At 29.5% G+C, this 22,884-nt stretch overlaps 1 protein-coding gene across 1 annotated transcript in view; it reads left to right on the forward strand.

Moving 5' to 3' along the window:
• The first annotated feature begins 1,105 nt into the window (after nucleotides 1-1,105).
• The window catches only part of LOC107453482 (transcriptional regulator Erg), a 49,792-nt gene continuing 28,013 nt past the window's right edge, over nucleotides 1,106-22,884 (forward strand). The window contains exons 1-2 of the mRNA XM_016070343.3: nucleotides 1,106-1,484; nucleotides 6,483-6,794. Of these exons, the coding sequence (XP_015925829.3) occupies nucleotides 1,154-1,484; nucleotides 6,483-6,794 (643 nt within the window). The 5' untranslated portion in view covers nucleotides 1,106-1,153. The remainder of the gene's footprint in view (nucleotides 1,485-6,482; nucleotides 6,795-22,884) is intronic.

A 22,884-nucleotide genomic window follows, 5' to 3' on the forward strand; every position in this document is an offset into this window, starting at 1 on the left:
GCCCTCCATGCCCTGTCAATTTCGTCATGTGCATCACCCTCCCTATTTTTCAGGGTCACGTGATAAACATTTTGTGTTATGATGGCACATGTCTCGCACGTGGTTTCTACAACAATGTTGGTCATCGCGTGCGCGCAATGAATTTTTACGCGCCAAATAACAATGATCTGAAGAGTGATGTGTGAGAAACAAAACCCCATATACATAACACCGTATTGCTCCTTTCAATTTAAATGACGCATCCATACTGAACCACCTAATAAAAATTTCTCGGTATTTGGCCAATGATTACATGAGAAGTCTTATTCGCTATTGGCCGATAATCACGTTACATTAACGAGGGAGATTCGAGATATTTGATCGTGTTAAGATGGTAGTATTATGATGAAAAGAGTTTTGATAAAGTATCGAATATGAACTGTTTTCTTTAGAGTTTCAGTTATATAAGTTTTTCTTTTTAATGTTAGCAGCAGCTGATTAAGTCATCTTATTAGCCTCATTCTGTAGATTCATTTTCTGTTTCTTGCAACTTTTCTCGTGTTACTTGGTGAAATTAAGAGCGGAAAGCAAAATTTCGCAATCTAATCCACTTGAGAGTGTTGCAAAATTTTTGTTTTAGAACAATAATAAGTTAGAAAAATATCGCTTGGAAACATTTTTCTAACAATCGTTTGAAAGTGTGACAAAGTGCGTGTTTTGTCTGATAGAATAACAATATTATGAACATTGATAAAAAGTTAATTTCGCAAATAAAAAAAAACTATAAAATATTTAAATCACATTTCGTGTAACTATTATAATTATAAAAAAGTTATCAATTCAAAAGACTTTTTTGATAAAAAAGTAGTTCTAAAATTATTAAAAATAAGAAAAAATCGGGATTTTACCACCAATACTAGCAAGTGCAGATTATAATTATTGAATATATTAATTTTTTGAACTTAAAAATTTCTTTAAATTATCGCCTTCTGATGATCACTCATCTTTCCTGATTCTTCAAACGAATGTAAGAACGAAAATGATTTGCTCTAAAAGCACCGGAAAAACCTCAACTATATTCCACTTCCAGGAAGGAGGACTGGCGGAAGTTAAACCGGAGGTTTATTCTCAGCAATTATTGCATTTGTCTAAGACTTCATTTCAATCAAATGCGATGTTTGACGGATCAGGTGATAGTCGTTACGATGAAGAACAACGGAATTACCGGACGGAACCAGATGAAGAACCGGAAAAAGGAACCGTCGGACTTTTGGAAGTGTCCCGCACCTTGTATGGTGGAGTTGAGGCTGCAGGTCACGGTAGCGCGAATTTTGACCGAAGCATAATTGATCGGAATGATGAAAACTCTAGATCAGATCCTAACGGTTGGACTAACAGTGTGTGTCATATAAAAACTGATGGGGATCGAACCACTGACCCTCGGGATACTTGTAATCAGGATTCTTGTAACCAACAGATTGAGGAATCCAGGATAATTATAAGAGGTAAGATTTTTTTGGAAAAAAAAGGTTAAAAAAAAAGTTTACAAAATTTTGAGCTTTAATATATATTATTAACTATTTAATTAACTTTTTGAAACACCTAGCTTCGTCTAACAATTGTATTTAATTTAGTTTCAATTAAGATAGGATCTCAACTAATGAAAATCATTAGTCAAAAATAATGCTTTTCAGACAAATTTCTTTAACCCTACTCTTGATTTTTTATGACTCTTTGTGAGAGACCGTCTTCTACATATTAAACTTGATAAGAAACATAGGTTTTAAGCTTATCAGTTAATATAGAAAGATTCGCATGAGAAATTATATATATATATATATATATATAATTACATTTTTTTAGATTTGTGGCTACTAATCTTAGAAAGTACTGAATCTTATTAAGCCAAATTAAATTTTTATTTCAGAACTTAATGGATTGAATTTAGTTTATTGTCAAAATATTTAGAATAACATAAATTTTATGCTAATATTTATTTATTCATTTATCTTTAGTGAAGCTGAAATGTTAGATATGGTCCCTAATGTTCAAGAAAATTCACGTCTCTGTAAGTATTTTTTCTCCTTTCAATTTGTTTGTAAATAAGAATATCTATTACTAGAAATGATTTCTTTTAAAAATATGACGTGTTGNTATATATATATACATACATAAATAGATACGTACATATGTTTGCATCTATAAACATACATATATAGATGCAAACATATGTATATACATACATATCGCTCATTTGGTGAAACAATGACGTAACTGATAATTACTCTAATTATCAGTTACGTCATTGTTTCACCAAATGAGCGATATACACATGCATACATATATATGCATATATTTATAGACACGCATATATAGACATAGTAACAAATTGATACATGGTTGCGTCACCTATTTATCTTATGTTATTTTTTTACCATTAGAAGTCCGATCAATATTTAATAACTTGATAAAGATCTACTATACTTATTTTAGTGTTGCTTTAACTGAATTCAAATTTTAAATAACTAAATCAGTTACATAACATATCTATTTGTCAAAATGTAATTGTCTACTGTTGAAAAGAACTAATATTATCTTAAATTTAAACGTCATTTTTAACTAATGAACTTAATGTTTTAAGTGATTATTTGAGGAATTTAATGGATTCAATTATTATTGTTATCGTTTCAACTCAAAAGAGGCATTTTTTCAAAGGGAATTAATTATTTATATAATTTAAGCTCTGAAGTGTTTTTGAGAGTTACAGTTAATTCAGAAAGAAAAGTTAAAAATTTTTTTTAATATTTATTTATTACATTAATATTAGTTTTATTAATATGATTGACTTAACAATTTAACAACAACTTAATTTGACAACACAAATTAAGCAAATTTGCGCAATTTTTTAGAAGGAAAACAGATAATTTTTTACAAGCAAAATTGTCCGTTAAATTTATTTTGTAAGCTATGAACTTTATAATATCTAATCCAGTTCTACAAGGTGTTAGTTTTTTATGTATTTTTGTAAACTTATTCATGCGAGGCAAAATATATAGATCTAAACAAATTCTCAAGGCAAAGACATGGAATTTTTTAAGTTTTTGACTCTTCAAAATTTCTAGAAATAAATTGCAATAAATTCACATGTCCTATTTTTGAAAATTTTAATATAGAAATTTAATTATTTACTAGAAATTTACAAACTGGAACTGGAAAGAGGTGTAAATTAAATGTCAGTTATAAAGAATAGTTTGAAAAAAAACAATTTTATTAATTTTTTTATAAAATTTAATCTAAATTAAATCTGATATAATTTTGTATACTCATCAAATATTTCAAAAAAAATTTTACTTGCAGAGAATTTTTACTCTCATTATCCTAAGTAATTAGTTTATTCTAGAGTATTATTATTTAATTAAAACAAATCTAACGAATTTTTGAAAAAAATTAAAAATTATTTTCAGTTAGTAATCATTTTGAAATCAAACAGATATATTTATGCATTACAGTTTACGTTTTAGAATCTATTGTACATTCATTATTTTTTCAAACATTTGAGTTTTATAAGCTGAAAACAAAATATAAAAATTCTTTTTTATACTTTTTAATAATATTATAGTTTTGCTTATTATTTTATTCTACAAAATCATAATTATAATTTGCATACCTTTTTATAAACATAACCCCCGAAACATAGAGGTAGCCGCAATCTGGGAAATATGGTCCTAATGTTTTTATCAAGAGAGCGGTCATAGTTTGGATCCATTAATGTTAATTTTATTTTTTGCGGATTTCGTCATATCTCAAGAACTTTAACCGATTGAAAAATTTTTGCGCATAATTGTAAAATTTGTTTATTCAAAGACAATGCTATGCAAAAAAATAAATTTCAGTAAATATTTATTATTTTACTTATTAATAGTCGAAAAAATTTTCAATTGTTAGGTATGCAGTTACTTTCATGATTTTAAACTTTCTAATTTTACATGACAAAAGACAAAATCTGAGTGAAATCGGTTGAATAGTTCCTGAGAAATCGGAGTTTATAAAAATCGCATATTTACAAATAGATTTCTTAGGAACTATTCAACCGTTTTCGCTCAATTTTTGTCTTTTGTCATGTAAAATTGAGTACTTCAAAATGGTGTAAAAATTTATTTACCTTGCAATTCAATTTTTTTCCGAATATTATTAAATAAAATAATAATAAATTATAAATATTTAATAGACTTTATTTTTTGCATGGATAAACGAATCTTTGGATAAACAAATTTTTCAAATGTATGCAAAAGCTTTTCATTTCGCTTAAAAAGTTCTCAAGATATGGCTAATTGAAGGGGTCCAAGGATTGGATCGTTCGCCTAACCAAACAATTGGGACTATATTTTCCATATTGCTTGAAAATATAGGGCTTCTCCCTATATTTTCAAGCTCAGAAATCCGAATCCGTCGAAAGAAAAAAGTATGTTTATTCAAAGAAAATACATTTTTGTGCTTGATTTCGACACTTAAAATATCGTCTGCTCTAATTGATTAGCGTATTTTAGGTCACCCCCTCGAATCATTAAAATTGGATGTTAGAACGAGACGAGACGATCATTAGATCAAAAGTTATTTGGGGTGGTTCGTTTATTTTTTTGCGCTCTGGTCCTTTGACTTTAACCACCTTCATTAATTTTTACATTTATAACTTATTTTTGTCTATATACTATATATTTTGCTTTACTTGATTTATTTAATGCATTATTTGTTTTATTATTTATTTATTTATTTTATTATTTATTTTTTTATTTATTTATTTTATTAACTTGTTTTATTTTATTTACTTATTTTATATTATTTACTTATTTCCTTTTATTTACTTGCAGAAAAATAAAGGCTTTTGTAAATAAAAGTTTCGGTATTTTTTATTGATTTGAAAATTATTAATAATTTTTAAAATATTTTATTTCAATTCATATTGGTAAAGAGAAGCATTAAACCTTATTTTAAAGCAGATAAAACTTTTTTCTCCCTTTTTTTTTAAAAAAAATTCAATTTTATGTTCTATAAGATCACTGAAAAACCCCATGTCAATTAGATAATTGCAGATGGTGGAATCAGAAGATCGTGGGCAATGATATGCGTTAAATACATACAATACAAACAAAAAATAAATAAAATAATAAAATAAATGCAATGAAATATAAACTTATATCTAATAAAAAAATATATGAAGTTATTTATCAAGAAAGCGCAATCATTGTTTTGCAATCGATATAATCGATTTAATAGTTTAAATATATATTTTTATCTGTCAGCTATTAACATTACGATTTGCATCACTTTTATTTTAAATTTATTCCAATGAATAAAAGAAAAATCATCAACAACGGAATCAGAGAATCAAGTAATAAGATAATAAATCAATAAACAAATCATGGATTCACTTGAATAACGATCTACTGAAATAGCAAGTGAATATATAGGTAAATCAGTAAGTTGAAAAATCACTGATATGTTGATCCGTTTTCCATTGATTCACTCATTCACTAATTTATTTGTTCTTTGACCCAACGACTCTTTAATTCATCTGTAGGCTGCTTTTCAGGTTAATTCATTTTTTATTCATTATTTAATGATTTGTTTATTGTTCCTTATCCTCTATCTAAAAATCAATTTTTTTGCGTAATGAGGTTATTCAGCATTTTAGATGGGGGGAAATAAATTTTAAAAAGTAGTAAAGTTGATATTTTAATTCGTGGCTTTCTTAAAATCTATGTTAAATTTCAGTTGCCATTTATAAAAATCAGAAAGAATGGATGCTACGTACGCGAAGAAACCGATTTTTACTATTTATGGCCTTAATTCCTTATCATAAATTTAAAAAAAAAACATGCACATGGGAGATCGCAAACTAATATTTAAGCTAAGAAAAAACAAAGACGCTCTCAAAATCTGACGAACCACTATACAGGAAGGCCGGTGTAATGAATATCAGGTTTAATTGGACACTCAAATTTGGAAGTGTTTCTTATAACCGACTTTCAACTAATATATGTAAACACGTATTGTAGCTTATTTCTTTCACTCCCTATATTATAATGTCAAATATCTATAGAGTTTTGGCTTTTTCCTCGGTTAAATATTAATTTGCAGCCCCTAGTATGTATGCATTTTTGTTTCCATTTCTTTTACATTTTTTAAAATGCATATTGAAAAAAATAACTTAATTTTAGGAAATTTCAGGAACCTGTTCCTTCCTTGTGTGCAAAGGTAGGCAAAACGAAAACTTCGCTTTCTATGTTTTCGTAATTCCTTTTTAAATCCTATACATTATTTACTCACATTTAATTATCTTTTCAATTTATTTTCTTTGTTTTCTTCGGTTAAAAAATGAGTTTCTAATGTGAGCATTGCTCAATTCCCCAAAATAAGCAAATCATAAACTCACTTCCCCAGCTAATGCTTACGTAACACCTAAACGGCCCTTAAGATATTGATAACTTCTTTTAATCTTTCAGATTACAGACAAATAGATACTGAAGACAGGATACCTGAACCTCATACACTTTCAGACATAAAATACAGTTATGCTGAGTCTAGGAATATCTACAGTTCAATCCTCTCTATGAGAGATCCTTATTTGGGATATTCTAGCCAAATCTATCAATATCCAAATGAGCTTCTAGCTTCTCAAGGTGAAACTCACAGCAGTTTTCAGAGTGCAAAACTTCAAAGTTCACAAGCGGAAATCTATCGTCCTGTTGCTACACAACTTAGGCATGAGAGTACAATTGGAACAAGTTATACTGATGCCAAACCACATACTTATGGTAATTTTTATTTCGTTTCTTCCTTCAACAATTATAAAATTATATTTTATTCAAGCACACACGGAGTAAAAAATACTGACAAAATTATTATAATTATTAATTATACATATATAAGTAATGTTATGCCTTTAAGGGCTAGATAATTGAAGAGACTTAGGCGAATACATTTAAAACGGCATTTTATTACGTTATATTAAGTATTGAAAGCAGTGTTCGTTGGCTCTGTACAATGATGGTCCCCCCCCCTTGCAGGGATGCTTGGCTCTGGCACAGATTTCTCTAGCCATGAAAATATAAAAAAGACTCGCATTTTTGGTTGTCCCGAGATTTTAAAGGAAAGTTCAGAAAGGGAGTGGTTGCAAGGATCTTCTTATCTTACTGAAACGTCATTCAATTAGAGATTCTGATTCGCTAAAAGGATATCACCACTCTGCCACTGGGAAGTTTTTGGGACTATCTTAATGTGTACTTCATCGGCGAATTATTGCCCATTAACTTCAGAAAATACTCTTTTATCTGGCCTTATCTGGTTTATCTTGACTTTTTATGGCTCTTTGTGAGAGACCGACTTCTACATCTTAAACTTGATAAGAAACATATGTTTTAAGCTTACCAGNGGATACTATATATATATATATATATATATATCATTGGAAGGATTTTGCATGGGTAAAAATGACGTCAATTCTAAAAGCTTCAAGTATGATCTTTCAAATTGTGCTTGTGCCAACAGTTTCGTCCTGTAAAATCTTCCAAGACTTGCTGTGGAAAAAACATTTGTTTACATAGAGTTAGTATCGAAATATTTCAATTATTTTGATTATCCCTTGTATTACATCTTGTAACTTGTATTACATACAAAGAAACGCATATTTTACTTAAGTATATATTTTATGAATTTCACTCAATATTCAATATTTGTATACTTAAAAATAACTGCAAATATTTCGTATTCCTTATTATAAAGCTCAGTTTAATAGTTTAGTTTATTTTAAACAAGGACAATTATTTTCGAATTCTTGAAATGCAACGCAGAATATGAATGTTTTGCACTAAATAGCTGTTAATTAACGAAATGTATTGCATAAATTTACCTTGATTTCTTTGTTAAGCATTAAATCGAAATTAAATTTTAAAAAATACTTTCAAATAATGTAAAATTTGATTCTTATTTAATTTTAATGTTTTCGGCTAAAATTTTAGAAAAAATTACCACTAGCCCTGATAAATAATAGTAGTTGCATAGTAAGTGCAATCATAAATACCAGTATTTTGATGCATAATCAAATTATGATACAAAGGGAATAAAAAAAATTTAAAAAAAAAAAAAAAACTTCACTGAAACTAACAAATTTGTACTACTATCGCGATGCCATTATTTCGGGTTTCAAAGTAAATGCAAACATAAATTTCAATATTCTGACGTACATTAAGATCCTAAGATCGACAATCACACCTAAAACCAACAAAATTTTACCTCTCACTCCAATAAATCATAATTATGGCAAAACCCATATTATAGATTACTAAGTATATGCAATCATAAATTTCAATATTATGACTTATACTGGGATCCTAATATAAGCAATTGCAACTAAAACAAACAAATTTTTGCCTCTCACTCCAGTAAATCATAATTATGGCAGAGCGGGTATTACAGGTTGCAAAGTGCATGCAATTATAAATTTCAATATTATGAAGCATATTGGGACGCTAAAATTAACAATCGCAACTAAAAATAACAATTTTTTACCACTAGCTCTGCTGAATAGTAGTAGTGACAAAACTGGTATTACAGATTGCAATGTAGGTGCAATCATAAATTTCAGTACTATTGACACAACATGGAACACTATTACGTTAAACAGTCGCAACTAAAAACTAACAAATTTTTATTTATAAAAACTGACATTTCGATTAGCAAAGTAAGTGCAATCATAAATCCCAGTATTACGACGCATTATGAGAAACCAAGATAAACATTCGCATTCTCACTCTCTAAATAACATGTAGATGATAGATATTTGAATTTTGGGAGACATCAAAACGAGTCAATGCTTCAGATGCCGGAAACGCATCCGGAAAAATTCTGACCTCTTAGTTGTTATCCGGCCAGTTGTATTTCCGGACAACGCAAAGACTTCCAGTTCAGGAAACTGCATTTCCGATGTCTCAGAGTTCTGGATGACGAAGTTGCTTTATTTTCAATAAATTGAGGAAAAATTGTGGTTGATTGAATTATGATTATACCTTGGAAAATAGAATATTTTATATTACTTTAAAGTTTTTTTTTTTTCAATACCTGAAATAGTCGCTAAGTGATTATTTTTTAATGTGTTGTCAGATTTTTTTTTTTACTTGAAATGCAAAGCACTGAAATACATTGACCTAAAAAATTGGAGCTATCGGTAAACAATTTATTTATAGTACAATATTCGGCTGATAAAAGAAGAATAAATTGGATGAAATCGTTGCTGCTATTTAAACTTTTTGATTTATTCTTTTAGAATTTTTTTCATTATTTGGTACGCATTATTTGGTGCGCATTGTATCAACTTCCATAACTTTTGCTCTCATGACCAGATTTTTACTTATTAAAAAAGCAGCGCACATTTAGAAAGATTTTTTCTATGCATATGTAAAATAAAAAACTGGGAAAGTTAGAAGATAATAATTAAAATACGCTCTTAATTATTCTAAACTAAAACAATTCTTTATACTGCAATATTTTTAAATAATATCAATTTTTCAAACTTTTGAACAGAAATATTGTGTACAATAATTATTAATTTAAATTCCTTCATTATTATAAAATAAATAAAGAAATAACAATTTAAATTTTCAAAAAATTCTCAAAATTTTTCTTAAACAAAATTTTTTTATTTCAAAAAATTAGCATTTCAATCTGTGATCCTAGAAATTGTTCAAAATTTTATTTGTGAGAAAAATTTTGAAAATTAAAAATTTTGTGAAAATTAATTGTATAAGGGACATTTTTATTTCGCGTGACTAAGCTTTTTTATTTAATAAATTTATCAGTAAATTTTCAAATTTTTATGACACGGATAGTAAATTAAGGTAAAAAAATACCTGCAATTCGTGCCTTGACGTTGTTTGAGACATATGCGATTTGTTTATCAAAAAAGACTTACCGTGGAATGAGACGAAGTAATATAGTGCTGCTGAGAAGTGAAAGATGTTGTTAGTTGTCCGAGGTCAAAAATGTAGAGAAAATGTGAGAGATTGATGTCTTTTGGCTTCAGTTGGGTACGTACCCGAGACCTTTGAGTTTGTGGTTTGATTCTGTAACCACCATGGAAACGGTTGTATAACCCTAACTTGAGTTAGGAAGCTTTGTATAATAACCGTATAAATTATCGACTAACTCTACTCATTTTGCAGAAGTTCGTTACAATGGCGAGTTTTGGACTTTATTCTCCAAAAAAAAGGAGTTGGTCGTATAAATTAACGGCTAACTCTATGAATGTTACTGAAGTTTATTATAATGTAGTTTACTTCTGTGAGGCAATTGAAAAAGTTGACGCAAGATTTAAACAGCATTAGAAATGAACAAACTAAGTGTTAATAAGTTTTTTGGTTAGATTTCAAAATAATGTGTGTCCACAAAATAATTGAAGGAAAGTATTATAAGAAACTGACTTAGCTTAATGTTGAAATAAATCTCATATAAAAAGTCCGCATTTGGTCAATTGAATTGACATTTTTTTGCTCACAAGTCACTGAAAAAAAAGTTTGGAAGTTAAAATGAAAAATAAATTCATTGTCAATTAGGACTTTATTTATTTATTCTGTTATTTACAAAATACTTGTTATAGGTAACACACTCAGAAAAAAATATACCAAGTTAAACATTTATATGGTACATTAACTAGCTACACGATTCAAATTTATAGCAATTATTTGTTACCTTGTACCATGTTTCTGTCCAAATTGAAATATAGCGACTTGTTAGGAAGTTTAAATTAACTACGATAATATGGTTCAACCAAAGAAAAATATTGATATAGTAGCACTTTCAAAATATATATTATTCAACCCAAATTAAGATATCTAACTGTACATGCTTTAATGACATCCCTTTGTAAAGACTCCTGCTAATTTATTTCTAAAAAATAGAAATTTAAATAGCGTGTGATGAATTAACGGCTATTGAGATGTGAGAAAAATGGTTTGTCTGAGCGAGATTTACACAATATTCAATAATTAATTTTTTGAATTATAATTTATTGCTTCTAATTTTATTGATTTTAATTAGTTATTATTTGAAAATAATAATTTAATTTAAATATATCTTTAGATATTAGCATTTTTTTTTCTTCAAAAAAAATTGATAAATTATTTCTTTCGTTTACAAGCATGCGCAGTAGGCCAGAAGACCATGATCTTTGGCCAAAAGTCAAAAATTAAATTTCAACTAAAATATGTTTAGGCAGCTTTAATATCGCCCAAATTAAGTGTTCATAATCATTCCAGACATTATGATTTACTTTTTGGACCGACGAGAGTACAATGTAATGAAAAATATGTTAAAAAACTTTTAAATTTATATTTCAGAAATATATATAGGAATTTCACCTTTCTGTTACATTTTTATCAGAGTAATTAGTCTGAAATTATAGTACAATATTTCAATTTGTTGGATTAGTTAATACTCTGGACAAACTTATAGTTTATATCTTATCATTTGACATTTTACAATGTTTGAATTAATAGAAAAAGTTCCAAAAAGTTGTGTCCAAAAAGTTCCACGAGGTAATTAGCAAAACTTTTTTGTTGTTGTCTTCTTTGATGTTTCTTCTTTCGAAAAAACCTGCCCCATTTTGCCCATATTGGAAAGGTTGACTAAATATACCGAAAAACAAAAATTATGTTTTTTTTCTTCATGTTTTTCGCGTTATTTTGTAATTAATTCGCATTATTTTGTAATATTACTTCGGAAATATAATTTGCTTTTCATTTTTAATATAAAATTACGAAAATTATTATATTTTCATTGCTATATTTAATTATTTAAACGTACTATATATATCTATATATTTGCTCGCCATATTTCAGCCGCCATCTTGTTTTTTCTTTTGTTTGTTTTTTGGTATTTTTAGTGTATTTTATAATTTCAACTATGAATTAAATTTTTTGCACATGAAAACCCTAAATAAAAAACCCCAAATTTTGAAACAAATTTTATCGAAATACTAATTTTGGCCACGAAACCTTGGATGCTGGCCCACTGTGGCATGTGATAAATACAAGTATAATGCCTCTCACTGTGGAGCAGCATTCAACTTGTTTATGGTTAAACTAATGTACCGCGCGCAAAATTGAAAACGAACTATTCTGAATAACTTTTGATCTAATAATCGGATCTTCACACTTTAGGACTCGATCTGAATAATTTAAAGGGGTGGTCTCAAATACACCAATTAGTTAGAGCAGACGATATTTTAAATTGCGACATGTAATAACAAAAACGTATTTTCCCTGAATAAACACACTTTCTTTTTTTTTTTTGGAGAGGGAGAGAGAGAGATTCAGATTGCTGACTAGCTGGGAATTTTAAACCACATAGTTTGGTAAGGAGAGCGATCCAAAACTTGGTACTCTTTATGTTAATTTCCACAACTATGAAATTCGTTTATCCAAAGATAATTCCAAGCAAAAAAATGGCTTTTATAAAGTATTTATTATTATTTTATTTAATAATAGTCGAAAAACTTTAAAACAATAAGGCATACTATTTTTCACGTCATTTTAAAGAATATAATTTTAAAATAATACACAATAAGAATGAAAATTTCAATTCCCTTAATTTTTTCAAAATTTTAGTCAAATCAGTCGAAGAGTCTCTGAGAAATCAAATTTAAAGCCGTATAAGCCAAAAAAAGAAGCCGTATATAGAAAATTCAATTTCAATAGGAAATATTCGACCGATTTTGATGAAATTTTGTATTTTGTCATGCAATATTATATTCTTTAAAATAATGTAAAAAATTGTTAAGTTTACAATTCAAAATTTTTTCGGCCATTTTTAATAATAAAATAAAAATAATAAATACTTACTTTATAATTGTGTGCAAGAAAAATTTTAAATTCTCTTTCAAATTTCCCGCGATATGGTGAAATACGCATAAAATAAAAGTAATATTAAGGGGTCCAAACTTTTGACCGCGCTCCTGACCAAACTATGGGGACCATATTTTGCAGATTGGGACTTCCCCTTATATTTTGGGGGTCAGAAATCTAAATATAATGAAAAAAGGTTATGTTTAATCCGAGAAAGTACGTTTAGCGTCTGATTTTGTAGCTTAAAGTCTGTACTAATTAATTAGCACATTTGAAGTCTTCCCATTAAAACTGAGTCCTATCACGTGAGGTTGCGATCATTAGATCAAAAGTTATTCAGGGTGTTACACACTGTACAGTGCGCAAAACCCTGAATCACGTTCGGGAACTCAATCTTAGTGGTACAGGGGAGTAACCTCAAATACACTTATTAGTGTTTACGTGTTTACGATATTTTAAGTTACAAGATCATTTACAAAAACTTACTTTTTAGCAATAAACATAAATTGTTTTCAACCGAAACGGTTTTTTGNTTCAGCAAGATCAATTGATTCTAGGAAATGAGCAGTTACAAAGTTTAATAAATTATTTTGTGTGACAGGATGAAGCGTTGTTTTTAACAGTATTAAAAACAATTTTAACAATGTCATTGTAAACGAAACATTTCAATGTACTTCGCCTTTCTAGACCGTCCAGAAGTAATGCATGCCTTATCTTGCAGACGCGTACTTCATATTCATGTTAAATCCTGATTGTATGACATCACGTATTGCTGTTTTGATTGACTCGGAGAAATGACTTCACTCCATCCTACGGAAACATGTCTTATCTTGCAAAATTGCTTTCAAGTTTTATCTTGCAAGATTGCTTTCATGTTCATCTTACAGACTGATTATTAATAAAACCTGATTCATGTTCAATCCTGATTGTATGACATCGGGTTTCATTTTTGTGCCCTTTTTCAAATATCATTCGTATCAGAAAAATAAATAATTAAAAAATAAAGATAAAAAACAAAGATAAAAAAATAATTACAAAATCCAAAAAATTAATTAAAAAAGTAATAGTTTAAAAATTAAATAAAAAGTAACAATTAAAAAGATTTAAATACAAAATAAAAAATTAAAAAAATAATTATGAAAAAACACCCTCAACTATAGTAGCTGTCACATTTGATGGATCCCCCCCAACCCCCTTCAAGAGTACACCCGCGGGATCCCCGGATCCCTGTGCTAGTATTCCCCTTTCCTAACTACTAAGATCAAATCAGGCATAATTTTGGCTGAAAAACAGACCGAATTGGACAATTATTCCCGACAGAAAAATACCAAATCGGGCAGTCTTCTCTACAGAACACATTAAGGAAAACAATTACAGCGTTTATAATGTCCACAAAAGCACAATAAACAAAGTTAAAAAAAATCTGACCTATACAATAAACACAAACTTCTTTTATAAAAAAAATTAACAGGTCAACAAAAAATATAAACATTGCATTACCTTTTGATTTGCATCAGCAAAATTACTTTAAATTCGGTACTTTCATAGTTACTTACAAGTTGCGAATCTAAAATATAGTTTTTTTTGGTATGAAATAGATTATTTTATTAATTAAATATTGTTTACATGCATTAAAATAAGATCATATTAACTTTTTCTGGTTAATGAAAATATCTAATGAAAAATACGATCTCATAACTTTAATTTTTTTAAAGATCTTTTAACTTTCATTTATAAATATTTTTCAACAAAAAAAATTTAGTTATTTTTTTTCTAAAAATTAACGAGTTTAAAGTAGAAACTTTTTAAATTAACAAATTTATACCGCTATTTACCCTTCGGCAAAGAAAGATTAAAAGAACTCCCGGTACTAGAAAACTCATTTAAAAATACAAAAGTACTCTGTTTAAGGGATTATTGCCGTTAAAAAATTCGCTATCTGTGAAGTAAAAAAGAAGAAAAAAAACTCCCTGCAACTCTATTGTCCTCAACATTTAACTGTTTTTCAACATTGTTTGCTTGGACTCATCTTTAACGGTGAAGTACTACGTATCCTAGCACGTGTCGAAATAGAGAGGTTTTTAAATATGACCTGGTGCACCAAGCCGCAGTAGATGATCGTGTTTCCAGACTAATGCGAAACGCGCGTTGAATTTAAGGGACAATGTACTTATAAAACTTTAAAAAATGAAGGTCATTTTAATTTTGTAATGTATTGAAGTAATGGCGAATGAGATTGAATTGTTTTAATTAATATAAAAATGAAATCGAAACAGTGAAATATGAATAAAGAAGTTTGAAATTAAATGATGAAAATTAAATAATGGTTGTTTAAAATTGAAAAGATGAATAAGACCATGGAAGCAATAAAATGTATTCAATGAAATTTCGAGTGAAAAGGAAATGTTTTAGACTGAAAGATGATCATTGAACTTAAAATTATAAAAATTGAATAATGGAGCTCAGAAAAAAGAAAAAATCAAAACTACCAAAATAGGTTAAAATTTACCGTGTTTTTTATTCGATGAGAACATTGAAAAGCTGTAATTTTAACCGAAGCGTTAAGGTGATAATTTCGGTAAAATTAACAATATAAAACGAGATAAAATTTGTTAAACGTGGTAAAATTTGATCATATGATAATGATACCTTAGAGCATGGCTACTATTTGGCTCATTTGTATTTCAGTTTTTATTTTTTACTAAATATGAGGTAATATGAACTACAATTTGGAAAACCAGTATTTCTGATAAGTAGTTACCATATGAACATAAAATGTGCCAAATTATTTTTCTACTATTTGGCTTTAGTAGCCAAAATCAGCATTTTTTTTTTGTTGCTGCAGAAATGTCATTACCATACGGTATGGTAATTTTACCAGAATTTTTAATCTACCTCTTTGTTGTTCTACGTTTCTTAAACCCGCACACTTTTCGTCTTGATCAACTTTTTTGACAAGATCAATTAATACATCATTACCACAAATAAAATGTAGTAAGAGTCCTGAAAAATCAGGCTAACATTAAGTGCATAAAAATAATGTTGTTATTAAAATGTAGTATTGTAAAAATTTTACGAACACTGAGAAAAAGAGTAGGGGTCAAAATAACCTGAATATGGTAAAATTTGCAGTGTTTCCGGCTCTATGGGAAAACCAAAAGGCTCGTTAATGTTACTGAAACTCTTTGATTGTAATTTCGTAAAATTAACAATACAATTTGGTTTAATAATATATGATAAAATTCGGTTATTTTATCAAGATACCTTAGAGCACGATAGAAAAACCATTTATTCGGTAAAATTTACTTTTCAGTTTTGTAATTGTTTAATGCTTGCTAATAAGAACTAGTTATGGAAGCAAGTATTACTGGTAAACAGTTTCCGTATGAAGGGTAAAATTACCCAACAAATGGTTTAAATACCATATATTTTAGATATAATAACCAGAATAGTGGAGTTTTTTTCTTTTAACAGAAATGTGGTTTTCATACGGTATGGTAATTTTACCAGAATATTTTTTTCTAAGTGCACAGGTTATCTAAACTTTATCAAATATCAATGACAGAAAATACAGTTTATATTGTAAAGACTTGACAGTATTTTTAATATTTTATTCAACTGTATTTAAAAACATTGTATTTATTACTTTGCAGATTTCATTGATTCAGTATAGGTTTTATATTCCAAATTTTATGCTCTGAACTTTTTGCAAAATAAACTTTTATTGCTGCAAAGTAACATTCGTACGAGGTAAAGTGTAATTTTGCTTAAAATATCAATATTCAATATGATATAATATATATATATANATTATATTTATATATATATATATGATTATCTTTAAGGGAGAAAACAGAATCTTTCATTGTTTTAATATTATAATGTCCATATTAGAAATAAAATTTACATTCAATTACTTTTAAGAGCGTTTTTGTTATATCCTGATAACACGTTTACCTCAATTAGTATGCTTATCTTTCATGTAAAGTATATACAGTGGAACCCCTATTTTACGTTGTCCGTTTCCTACGTTATCCCGCTTTCTAGGTCATGTTCCTCAAACTAGCCTAATGTTAAGATATCATGGATTTTACGTTACCCTTTCTGAAATATCCCACTTTATACGTTTTTCTAACAGATCAAAGCAAATTTTTCTCTGCAAATCTCGCGCAAACCTTTTATGAGTTTTCTTTTTCTTCTTCTTCCTTTTCTTTCAAAAAAAGAAGAAAAGAAAAATCGTTATTAGCTGTAGCTTATTTATTGGATGTGAGATGTTCATTAGATGTAGCTTTTTAATCATTCTTTCTATTCTATTCTGTTCGGTTAGCCGAAGTCATTATCTTTTTGTCTGTAAGAGAGGATTTCCCGATTGATTCAAAATCAGATGAATTGATGGAATAAGCAAAGCACGATAAAAATGGGTAAAGGAAGTATGGGAGGTTAAACTGCAAATTTTGTGAGTGGAATTTTTTCCAACAAACTTCAACTTTTAAATCTTGGTGTAATTCAGTCCTTTAAAGAACATTACACTAAACAACTTGTTTGGTAATCATTTCTTTTTCTTGTGACCTTCAAGAAAAAGAAATTAAAAAAAAGCATCAAGATGCTTCTGACGAAAAAAATAAATGTACTGGAAGCTTTGCATTTGGTTTCTAAAGCGTTGCACAGTGTCGACTGAAATTGATCACGGTTGGATTTAATAAAGTTTCTAGGGGTTAATTGGTTCTTGGAAACCGATGGGAACATTGGTTCTTCGGAATAAATTTACATGTTTGAAGATCTTCTGAAGTCGATGAACGACTTCAAAACAGATCGACATCCTATCTGATTTAATGTCTGCTCCCGATACTAGTGATGAAAAAGATGAAGATGAGCAAATAATATCGGAGGATATACCCACAACTAATCAACAGTTTGATAGCTTGAAAAATCTGGAACATTCGCGAATTTAAACCATGAAGAGAAATTGCAAACAATAGTACATATTGAGAAGGATATTGTTGAAATTGTATCTATAAAAAAAAAAAAACATAGAGACTTGAAAGCATCATCCATCTTGAAAGCATTAATATTTAAAATATTTACTTGTATTTCCNTTTTTCCCCCCCCCCCCTATTTTTCGTTGTCCCGCGTCATGCGCTTTTTAACGCTAGTCCGACGGAAAACGTAAAGTTAGGGTTCCACTGCATATATATATATACCCCGAAGAGCCATTACATTATGACCACCCTCCATCTATAACAATGGGCTCACCCAAGTTTTCATAGTTTCTCGCCCAGGAACAATGTTTTTATGGGAAACATTAGGACTCGTAATCCTCATAGAACAATCCCTGACGTCTGTAAGCTACTTGAACATAGTTGCAGACCAGGTTCACCCATTGATGGTCACAGTTTTTCCTGCGGCGGATGGTGTTTACTAACAAGATAATGCACCATGTCATAAGGGTCGAATCATCATGGATTGGTTCGAGGAACAATCCAGTGACTTTCAAGTCAAGTCTTGGCCCCCAAATTCACCTGACCTTAATCCAATAGAGCATTTGTGGTCCTACTTGGAAAACCAAATTCGTGCTGCCATGCTACCCCTTCGCAATGTGAGGGAATTGCAGGATCAGTCGGTGAGCGCTTGGTACCAGATAACTCGGACTACCTATCAGCACCTTGTGGAATCAATGCCACGGAAGGTGCTAGCAGTTTTGAGGGCTAAAGGGGGTCCTACATGTTATTAGCAGGGTGGTCATAATGTAATGGCTCTTCGGTATATATATATATATATATATATATACAACCCTGAATAATTTTTGCTCTAATGATTGGATTATCACACATTAAGTGCCAGTTTCAATGGTATTAAGGGTTGCTATCTTAAAAATACTGTCTCAATATTTGTGGTCGAGAAATCGGTATTGTTAATTTCCCATTTTGCTTAGTTCTCAGAAATTTTTAAGTCAATGAAAAAAAAAAGTCTGCTCTCGAAACTAATTTATCCGAAGAAAGTTCTTGTAAAAATTAATTTTAATAATTAATATGCATATTTCTTAATAAATCAATGTCTTATATCTTGAAATAAAAGGAAAACGAATTTTCACAATTTTAAATTAGGTAATTTTAATGACAAAATCCAAATTTTGACTAAAATTGGTCGAAATAAGATATAAAATTACATAAATGCCACATTTATAAATTTTGATTTATATGTTGATTCGATTTTAAAGATATCAATGTACTCAATAATAAGTACATGGTATTAAGTACTGTAATGAGTAATAAGTACAGTAATAAGTAGTAAGTAAGATACGGTTTTTAAATTAGGCTTCGAATTTACTTCAGAGGTATTTTAAGTATGTGACGTTATCAAAAATGGCACATTTTTGCTCAATTTTGAGAAACCGTTTGCAATGTACGAGTATATTGGCTGGAATTTAAAACCAATCTAGTCCATAGGACGACTAGAAGGCGAACGACAATTGATGCAGTTTTTGAAACCCATGATTGGAAATATTGTGGCATTTACGACAGTCTATCCAGAAAGAAAAAAATATATTTGTTGAATTTGTAACTAACAAGTGATGGCAATAATGCAATTACACTTTTCACTCTCTTTTGTAATTAATTTTCTATATATTTTTTTAAATATGATATCAGGAGGCAAACGTTATTTTCAACTATTATTTTATTATTATTTTTTTTTTACTTTGATCACTTAGCATAGAATATAGAATTATTGTTTTGAAGTTCATTTTTGAAAAAGAAATAATATTTGTGATAAATCAGGTACTTTATCCAAGGTACACGTGATATCGTGGTTATCGAAAATTTTCTCACAACTTACTTGATTAAATTACATGTATTTACGACAAAGTAGGAGACACGAGGCTATGAGTTTGCAAGTTTTGTATGTAATTCAGCCAGTCAAACACTGCTGATCTTATGCGTCATCCCAACTTGGCCACCCGTAAGAAATCTCTTTTTGATTACTTCTACATAACAGATTTGATCGAACTATTGCATTGAGCAATTACTAAAACATTTAACAATTGTTGTACTTGAGTCGCGATGGCTCAGGGGATAGAGAGCTCGCATTCAATGCGGAGAACCGGGCTTGAATCCCAGTCGATACGAATTCCGCATCCGGCTAGCACCGACCACAGTGCTGACGTGAAATATCTTCAGTGGTAGACGGATCATGGATTAGAGTCCCCTTGCTGTCAGGCTAACCGTGGGAGGCTTTTGCTGTCTTGAGGAGGCAAATGCGGATTAGCTCCATCAAAAGGTCCTCCACGAAGGTAAATTTCTCCCAATACTCGATCCGGGAGTTCCCTTGTCTTCTGGATTGGGCTCAAAATTACAAGACTACGGAGTTGAAAATTGGTAGTCGTTAACCCATAAAATTGGTTCGGCTGTTCAATGACGGCTATAAAATAATAAAAATTAAAAATTGCTGTACTTAAATTTTTCTTATGAGAAAGTCTTATAGCTTTCCTTTTTGTTAAAAGCAAACTATTTTTAACATAAAAGAGTCTAAGTTTTACATAAAACAATATTAATTACTAGACTTTCAAAATAAGTTTATAAAAAATACTTAAAAATTGCAAAAAGTGCTTAATGTTAAGTCAAAATATTGTATAATCTATAAACTTCATTTGTATATAAAAACTTAAAAGTCGTTTATACGTTGTTAAAAATAGTAGGTCAAGACAAAGGTACACATTGGCAAAGACCTGCAGGGAGATTCCCCATGATTACCGTTAAATTAAAAATGTTTCCAGGTAAGCTTTCTTCACATTTCAACTTACATTGCCTTTAACCTAAACAATTATTTATGTAACCAAAAGATATTTTTTCATAAAAAACTAAAATTCAAAAGCATCCTGAACGAAAAAATATCTTTATTTAAAATTGGGCACCAGACCATCCCTGTAACACTTTATTTTTAAGGACCCTTAAATTTAGATCAACCTTTTACTGTAAAATTATTTTACTAATACAAAAAAATCATGGTTAAATATATATAAGCATAGATTTACGAAAAGCGAAAGACTCTATTCTAGTCGCAATGTCTCAGTGAATAAAGGTGTTAAGCTATCTCTATGAAAGGCTAGTGTTCGCTGCCCATCACCAAAAACTTGGTTCCACGTCTCACTAAAAAATTGGTTGTAAGAACCAATTTCTCCTTTTTCAAAAAAGGACCAATTCCATAAAATGGCTTGAAGGATGACGGTTTAATTAATGAGTCTGAATTGATGTTTTTATTTATTTATTTATTTATTTTATATCCGTCGTTGAACAGCCGATCGAGTTTTTTGGTTTACTATTTCTAATGTTCAAGTACGTAGCCTTGTAATTTTGAACCATCCTGAAGATAAGGAAACTCCTGGATCAGTACTCCAGAGGTATGATTTGCTATGGGAAAATCGAGGACTTTGTGACTCGACAGATTTAACGTGCATCACTCACCATTTTAGTACACGGGGAGTCTTCGGCCGGTGGGGATTGAACCCACGACCTCTTGGACATGGGCCCAGTGCCCTACCATTGTCGAAAAGTTGGCCGGAAGGGCCAACTTTCCATGCAGACCTGATATTTTGTTCAAATTTTAACTCTATTAGTGCTTCTCAAAGCACCACTACGTTGGCACAACTTCACCATTCTTAAAAATCACAAATTCTTTCCTTTTTTTTGTCTCTTAAGCCAGGAAATAATTAAAAAAAAATAGTTTTTATCCGGATAAAAATAAGATATTTTATATTCTATATATTTTATTTTTATTTTCAATGCCTAGCTAAAATACTAAACCACGCACAGATTACTTTTTAAAAACCTCTTCAAACTTAATGGAATCGAATTATGCTTAAAGGATTAGCATAAATGTCCTTACAATAAAATGTAAAAAAAAATAGAAAGTAAAGAAAAAAACTGAAAAATATAATTTTTATTGCTCGGCATCTAAAAAATTATCCCATGTTTATATTCTGATTCTGAATTCACTGGTCCCATTCATTCGACGAAGTGACACGTGACCATCGTGAGTACAGTCACGGTGATCAGTATCCTCCACGCGAGTAGCGGATCATGATCCATAATGGGGGGACACGTGACGACGTCACGTGAACGTTGTTCCCACTCTTCAACAAAACACTGCCCCATCCTCCTGAAGATAGGGGATAGTTGTGAATGGTAACTCGTTTGGAAAACTACAGAACCAGGGTCTTGTACTAGAGTATTTTTCGAAAGCAAAGTTTTGGGGGCCATTGTGTGTCTGTGCATTTACTTTTTTTTTCTTTTTATGAGTAAAGGGGTATGTGAACACAAAAAAGAAGCTTTTTGGTAGGTCAGTCTGGAAATAGATTCGTGTTTTTGAATCAAAAATATTTCATTCGTTCTTTTAAGACTGTACTTCGAAGATTTTGACATCATATGAAGCAATGTTTTTCAACAAATATACCGTTTTTATGATTGTTGTGAATTTGTAACAGTTACTTGTAGCAGTAATTGTTAGGTTCAGTTTTGCTCACATTCAGCCAGTGGCCTAAATTAGCCATTACCTAAAATAACCACAGTTATTTTAAGTTGAAAAGCCCCAAATTTGTGAAACTAAAACGGGTACGTGCTCAAGTTTTTAAATGTTCAAAAATTTACTCTAACGTAAGATTGTTGGAAGCAATAAAATATTCGAAAATGGAAAAATATTTATTGATTTCTTGTGCGTAGAAAAAGATTTTCAAGGTGGAAAAATATTGCCAAATTGGCGAATTTTTCAAACCTTTTAATTACTGTTTAATTAAAGCTAATTATTCGTTTCAAAGAGTATTGACAATTTTTTTCGACTTTTCTAAAGTAGTTTGAAAACACCCTTGAAATAGCAATATATTTACTAACTAATGTACTTTGGAATTCAGAGAAATGAGACGCAAATAAATGTAGAGAATTAACTGTTTTTATCACTAATTTTTAATAAAACTAGAACATTCTTTAAGCTTACTTGAAATAACGTATCGTCAAAATGA

The sequence above is a fragment of the Parasteatoda tepidariorum genome, chromosome 4, assembly GCF_043381705.1.
Source record: "Parasteatoda tepidariorum isolate YZ-2023 chromosome 4, CAS_Ptep_4.0, whole genome shotgun sequence".
Lineage (NCBI taxonomy): Eukaryota > Metazoa > Arthropoda > Arachnida > Araneae > Theridiidae > Parasteatoda > Parasteatoda tepidariorum.